This window comes from Penaeus monodon, chromosome 13 (genome assembly GCF_015228065.2).
Source record: "Penaeus monodon isolate SGIC_2016 chromosome 13, NSTDA_Pmon_1, whole genome shotgun sequence".
In the NCBI taxonomy this organism is placed as follows: domain Eukaryota; kingdom Metazoa; phylum Arthropoda; class Malacostraca; order Decapoda; family Penaeidae; genus Penaeus; species Penaeus monodon.
This window is the reverse complement of record NC_051398.1, coordinates 26,545,501-26,553,000: the sequence shown is the minus strand read 5'-3', so window position 1 is coordinate 26,553,000 and position 7,500 is coordinate 26,545,501. Positions and strand designations below refer to the sequence as shown.

The following is a 7,500-nucleotide window of genomic DNA, read 5'->3' as shown; positions in this document are numbered from 1 at the left end:
AATTTATTATTTTGAATATAGTGTAGGATCTCCACCCATATCATAGTGCATAGGATTGCCCGATATACCCTGGGGTTGCGTAAATCGCCTAATAGATCTACGCTCCGTTATTCGAAAGTAGGTACTGGTAAAACCGAAATTATTCGTTTGATCGGTAACTTTCCAGTTGGTGTGACCCGTAGTTACGTGCGTTAATTAATGTAGGACTAGGGTTTAAGCTAGAATCATTATTCGCTTATTAATCACACCCTTCTCACCCTCTTGAAGTCGTTTGCATGTTTTGGGTATATCCCAAGCGATCCACCCATTGCTAAAAAGCTTGCAAATATTTTTTCATTTCACCATTCATTAATGCGTACATTCTGTCACATATCATCAAATGTTGAATTCAGTGTGGTAGTTGAAATGATTTTATATAGCTAGCATTGCTAATTTATCTCAGTTTTGTAATACGTTAATATTCTTGTTTGTGATTCAATCTCTGTGAGGTCACTCCTACTTTCACTCTCATTCACGCTCACTGTCGCTCTCTCACACACACACATACTTACACACTTACTCATTCACTCACTCATCCACACAGAACGAAAGACACTGAAACATTTTCATTAATAGGGTTTGTTACTGTTGTAGTTTGCCAGCGTAATCTATGATGTATCTCTTTGCCTGCAATTTTGTCAGTCGTGATGAGTGACTCGTGCATGATTTTACATACATTTCTTCTCTGTGTGACGGCAATTGGTTCAAGTAAATCCTTGCAGATTGCCGCTGTCGTTTCCCTTATCTAGTCTCATATCTATCAGAGAGGGTTGGTAGTTCAAGCCAGGTCCATGCGGATCGCTACTGACGTCTTCCTCTCCCTATTTTCTTCTTTATCTTTGTGAAATAAAACACAAAACAAAAAAAAAAAAGACAAAAATAAACTAAAAACGAACATTAAAAACTGCAAACTTAAATAATTAAATGGCTAGTGGTACTTAACACCCCCTCTTTTCTGTTACCTTTCTTTTTCTATTACTATCTGGCCCTTATGTGTATGATCTGGTTCCCCGACTATATATAGCAGTCGGACCGACAATAACCGACACGGCAATGAAGGAGGACCCTGCTGCAGAAAAGGTCACCTTAGGATGCTGTGGGAAGGACGTCACCAGAAGATCGCCAGAAGCCTGTAGACCACAGGATATTCGTCAGAGCAAGTGTTAAGCCGCCCCGTGAGTGGACGGGCGCCACCTGCCCGTAGATCCAGCGAAGGACCAGGAACTCGCCAGTGCAGGTACCAATCGCCCCAGGATGGTGTGGATGATCGTCGCCTGTCTGGACGACCGCAGATCCAGTCAACTCTAGGAGCTCGTCAGCCCTTGAGGCAAATCTAAGGAGCGAGTAGGTGGCCAAGCAATATTGCATATACATAAGCTTATTTCTGTAAGCCATTTTCCCAGTAGACCACGTGGCTCCAAGTCCAATTTTGAACCATCCACTCAGTGAGGGCATAGATGACCTTGCCTGACCCGACAATTTGTGTCCAGTACTCATCATGGTAAGGTCGACCTACCCTTCGCTTCAGGCGGGTCGGCCTGATACATGACCCTGCGCTCACTGCTTTACCCATAGACATCGTCTCGTGTGTTCCCTTACTGTGCTGTACTCTTTACTAAAAAGAGTCGAGCCATATAACAACTATAACTACAAGAACTGCAAGCTGCAAGCCACTGTACCAGAGTTCTTATAGTCTTTTACAGTGTGTATGTGTGAGAGAGAGAGAGACTGATTGATTGATTGATAAAAATTTATTTACAGAACAGCGTACATGACCTTCAAAAAGCAAGGGTAAGACGCTATAGCATCTATCTAAATTGACTATGCTCTTATGTTTGTAGAGGGCTGTCAATTAAACATTGGTTATACATGCCTGAAGGGCTGTGCCATTGTGCTTACATTATTTTACATACCATCTAGCTGGTAAAAAATTATATACATATATATCACAAATCATATCAAAGACAAGACCAGTGTCTATAATAAAATTAATGTAATCAATAAGTGCTGGTCTCTGGACAGTGATGTTTGATCGATAGGACGCAGTTTTTGAACAACAAAGCAATGTGTTAGATTATGCGACTTGGGTGTCTTGCACATTTTACAAGGCTTTGCCTCCAAAACTGTATCCTGTACATAATGTATAGTGTACTGATATCCTATGCGTAGCCTGGTTAGTGTAACCGGCTCTCTCCGAGACAGTTCATTATAGACACTTTATGGTTTGTCCATATCAGATGTCCCTGCAATACTTCCATAATGCCAGATAGTACCATGTCCACTTTTCTTCAGTTCTTTGGTGGTCCATACTGGCACTCATAATCTCGAAGAAAGCTGAAAACACGTTTTTCCAGTTGTTTGAGAAATAATGGCACTGCATAGTATGGTTCTTCACAGGAGATTGCTAGTTTTGCTAACTGATCCACCTTGTCATAGGTTGCTATTCCTGAATGAGAGGGTATCCAGTATAGTGACACTTGTATACACTGCTCTGATAGACTAGAAATTTGGTGAAGGATACTCCTAGTTACCATGTTCCCTGGACTAAATGCAGTAAGTCTATAGGGTGCACCCTGGCTGTCAGAGAAAACAGCTAGGTGTCGCTGCTGTTTACTTCCTTTTTTAATGGCATGGTATATGGCTACTGATTTGGCATCAGTTGCGCTTTCCCATTTGGAAATTTCTTTAATAGAAATGTCAGGAATCAATACTCCAATCCCAGTTGCTGAGAATCAGTAAAGGCATCACAGTAAATTGCAAATGGGGGGATACCATGAGGAGAATGGAGACTTTCATCTATATATTTCACGTGTTGATTTGTCAAAATGAACATATACGTGTGATCTATGCCATTTTGCAGTAAGTGTTGTTTCTGGAATGTTAATAGATCGATGTTCCACACATTGATGCTGAGAATAGTTTGGGCAATTTTGGCCTTCCATTATAGGTTTCACTGTATCAGATTGGAGTAGCAAGGGCGCCGGGCATGCCAGACTCCTGTAATTAATGGTGGTCTGGGTTGAAGCTGTAGAAGTCTCGTGTGTTCTTATACTGCGTGTGTCAACTCTTAGAAATAAAGAGTGAATGCCGAATACCAGTAAATGTAATTGGGTTGTATACCCGTTATATCTGGTATTCGGCATTCACTCTTTATTTCTAAGAGTTGACACACCAGTATAAGAACACACGAGACATGCCTAGTTATGAAGTCGGCCTCTCATCCCTCGGATGAGAGGCCGACACGTTACCACTGTACTAGCCCGGAGGCTGCCGAGGCCTAGATCATCCTCGGTATAAGTAGTGACCGTTCCAGCTGCCGGAAGCGATAAGCAGCTGGAGGGGGCATGGGGGGAGCGAGGTGAGGTCACCGGACCCGAATGCCACACTGTATATATATATGTATTTATATCTATCTATCTATCTATCTATCTATCTATCTATCTATACATATATATATATATGTGTGTGTGTGTGATGTATATATATATATATATATATATATATATATATATATTGTGTGTGTGTGTGTGTATTTGAGGATATGTATGTGTGTGTGTGTGTGTGTGTGTGTGTGTGTGTGTGTGTGTGTGTGTGTGTGTGTGTGTGTGTGTGTGTGTGTGTGTGTGTGTGTGTGTGTTTGTGTGTGTGTGTTCGTTTGTTTGTGTACGTGTGTGCATGCGTATATGTGTGTAAAAAAAATCACGCATCTATGTATCGCAATGCCCCGCCCTCTCGCCGCCTCGACGAATGACGCAAAGGAATCCCCGCGTCCTTCCCCAGACCAGGTAGCCTCAGCAATTTAGTCAGACAGTCCTACGCGGGTCGTGGAAGAGGAGGGACGCTCAGAACTCTCTCCGCTTGAATAATTTTTTTTAACGTGCTACTTTTATTATTTCGTTAATGTGATTTCCGAAAGGTGACTCTGGAAGTTCGTGTTGATCTTTAGTGTTATATGTTGATCGTGTGAATCGAAAGAGAATGCTATGGCAAAACACTCCATAGCACCATATAGTATTCGTGAGCAAATCTGAGTCTCTATTTTGAAAGTGGGGTTGTAGTACGTAATAATAACAACAAACGTTTTTCAGTTAGAGAAGATTTCAGCGTCGCCTCAAGAACAAGTAAAAATAGCGAGGGAAAAATCCACGAAAAATAGTTTTCATGAAAACTGATTTGATCGTTTTTCACGCGAACACGTGAATTTGTTTGGCCTTTTTCTTTTCCTCACAAATTACGATACATGGGAAGCATAGCAACATATATGCATTAATTTTCTTTTTATAGTATTCTTTAATATGAATAAAGGAGGAAGTATAGCGAGTAAAAGACGTTAGAATTAACTAGCAACGAAAAGGGAGCCTTCATGACCTCATTCACGGCGAGGCTTTGCTCTACTATTGTGCGAAGGTCGCCACACTTACCTCCCCTTGTGAGGAAGTTTTATTATCGTCGCTTTCAGTCGGATGTCGGACAAATGCAAAACTTGACCGCCAGACAGAACTCTGGCACTTCACTTGACCGACTAACGGATGTATGACCTCGCTGTAAACAGTTCTTTAGAGTGTAGATAGGAAAATTCAGGTTTGCATTTCATAGCAAAAAGAGAGCGAGACTTTTCCAAGTGACAGAATAATGGCACGAATAACACGCGGAAATGGGCGGGGCAAGGCTACCCACTGGAGCATAAATGACTGAAACTTTACGGTGAAAATTTGCTATTCAGATTTTTTTAACGTCTATTCCCTTTACGACACAATTATCAACAGAGTTGAAAAGTACCCACTTGCACGTTGAGCCGCTGTAATTGTCCTGTGCTCGTAATTTCTATACTGAAAACAATATATACCTACACCCATGAAAAGGCTCCAAAACCATCGACGATGACCCCAGTGGCACTTGTTCAAGAAAAGTACTTATTGTATTGCCATATGTACATGTTAGTGGTACTCACGAGTTTACTATTCTTTTTCCGGGCCGCAAGAGGTACCACATGTTGTTTTAGGAAAAGTTTTCCTGTCGTTTGAGGTAATTGTTACTTTATAAAGATTCATGAGAGGAGAGCAATTTTAAAGTTTCAGAGTACCGACAGTTCCTCCCACGGCTGACTACTGGTTTATCTGATACGCCGGAGCCAAGGGTAAACATTAGATTTCAAGGTCGCTCACAGTGGGACTACTGTCGAACAGGAAGTTACTCCAGTCACAGATTGTCGTCCAGTCACTCCTTCCCTTTGATATCTGTTGACGTAACATACCATGTGCTACATATGGTCAGATTAGTATTTATTTCTTGTAATGAATAACAAAAGTGTAGCTATGCTAGAGACCAGGAAAATCTAGACAGTAAAACACAATCGACACATCCGATGCGTCTTTCAAGTTCCTTTTTTTTGTCCCTGGGCTAAATAGCATTGAACGCATACCCTCTTTCCTGCAATGTCTAATAAACACAATGAATTCCCATCCTCTTGTCAATCCTTGTTCCCGCTGCAGGTCGGCGTCCCACGTCAGCCTTTGACTCCGGCCTGTGAATTTGCCTCTTCCTTCCATTGCCCTCTTGTTCCCAGCTGCGTCGCTGAACGGAGCTGAACTCGGCTCCACATAGAGCCAGTTAAACTCTTCTCCAACATACGAACTCCCCTCCGCCTGCCGCCCAGAGGATATTGATGATAAATGGCGCCGTTCTGCTTGTTTATGTGAGAAGCAAGTATTTTATTGTCATTTTTTTTATCTTCCACTGTTTTCTAAAAACAAGAGAGAGCAAATGGATTCACATAAATGATATTTAAAAATCTACCTGAAGGGAGCTACAATACAGTATCCTAAAGCTACGAGTAGACCTAGTGCTTTCATGCAACGACGCGCCTCATTGGTAAAGCAGGATGAAGCAATGTTTGCTTTTGAAAGGCCCGTAGCTGCATTGTTCTCGTGGTAAAGGCAGAGCGGGGAGAGGGTTTTAGAATGGAACAGAGGGAGGGGAGTGAAGCAGGCGCGTAGGCAGACAGTGGCAAGGTAATAAGAGTAGAAGAATGGAAGGCATATGCTATACTGAAGATTCATTCATGTCACCCACTTATCTCATGGAAAGAACAAGATGTGTTCGCGGTCGAAGGTAAAGCCAGACTGATAGACAAGGGGCAAGTGCTGTAAGAAGCTGAGGTTGCATCTTACAGGTCAAGTGACCCTGACATTAAAGTTCATTAAATTCCAAGCACCGTTTATTATCTCTGATTCTAGACATTTTGTAAGTGGATATTCTAAGTATTGTTTCGTCTCAAGTAACAGGCTAGTGCAAAAATCAATTTGGGTGCAAGTTACTTGATGGCTTTAGGCATTTCTTTTTTACAGACGTATAACAAGATAACGTGTAAATAAACACGCAACTGCACATAAATCACCGCTAAATAATATGGTTAAGGTTAAATGAATCTTCTTGTACATCACGCTACGAGATTCAAATATCTGGGGTTTCATTCTTTGTTGTTTTTACTCACTTATTTTGATCGTTGAATCTACACGTGCTCTTGACTAATAAACCCCTTTGTTTGTTTTTCCGTGAATTTGGTAATACCCAAACAAGAAATACATGTCAGTTTTGCAATACAATGTTCAAGAAAAGCGAACAGAAGCCATAACTTTAGCAAACAGGTGTTTCCTGAATGTGATTCTTGGAACATAAAAGTGAAACATTACGAAGCAATAAGAATTAGCGAATAATAGCAGTCAAGCTAAAGTATCTACCACACCAAAATGACATTTTTAAAGATAGTGGCACCTCAGTGGCGCACCTTCGTCATCGTCCTCACGCCAATCCTGCTCGGGATTTTCCCACTACTTATTCCAACGTCGGTAAGTAGCCCTTTCGATTGTGTGTGTGTGTCCTCACACATACTTAAATATATATATAAATATATATGTATACCTATATATATATATATATATATATATATATATATATATATATAAATATATATATGTATATATATGTATATATATATATATATATATATATATATATATATATATATATATATATTATATATATTTATATTATATATAGATATTATATATATATATATATATAAAATATATATATATATATATATATATATATATATATATATATATATATTATATATATATATATACAGTATATATATAAATGTGTGTGTGTATGTATGTATGCGTGTGTGTGTGTCCTCACACATACTTATACACAGTATATATATATAAATGTGTGTACATATATATACATACATATATATATGTATATATATATATATATATATATATATATATATATATATATATATATATATGTGTTTATATATATGTATGTATGTATGTATGTATAGAGGGAGAGGAGAGAGAGAGAGAGAGGAGAAAGAGAGAGAGAGAGAGAGGAGAAAGAGAAGAAAAGAGAGGAGAAAGAGAGAGAGAAAAAAGAGAGAAGAGAGAAGGA

At 39.6% G+C, this 7,500-nt stretch overlaps 1 protein-coding gene across 5 annotated transcripts in view; it reads left to right on the top strand.

The window, feature by feature from the left end:
* Positions 1-7,500, top strand: part of LOC119580206 (solute carrier family 13 member 5-like) — a 74,928-nt gene that overhangs the window by 47,590 nt on the left and 19,838 nt on the right. Inside the window, exons 1-2 of one of the 5 annotated variants that reach the window (XM_037928206.1) lie at positions 3,830-3,916; positions 6,619-6,887. The exons of 1 other annotated variant lie outside the window; for it this stretch is intronic. In XM_037928206.1, coding sequence (XP_037784134.1) covers positions 6,789-6,887 — 99 coding nt within the window. In that variant the 5' untranslated portion in view covers positions 3,830-3,916; positions 6,619-6,788. Of the gene's footprint in view, positions 1-3,829; positions 3,968-6,618; positions 6,888-7,500 lie in introns of those variants that run through there. 3 more of the 5 variants (XM_037928208.1, XM_037928204.1, XM_037928205.1) reach the window with 3 other exon arrangements.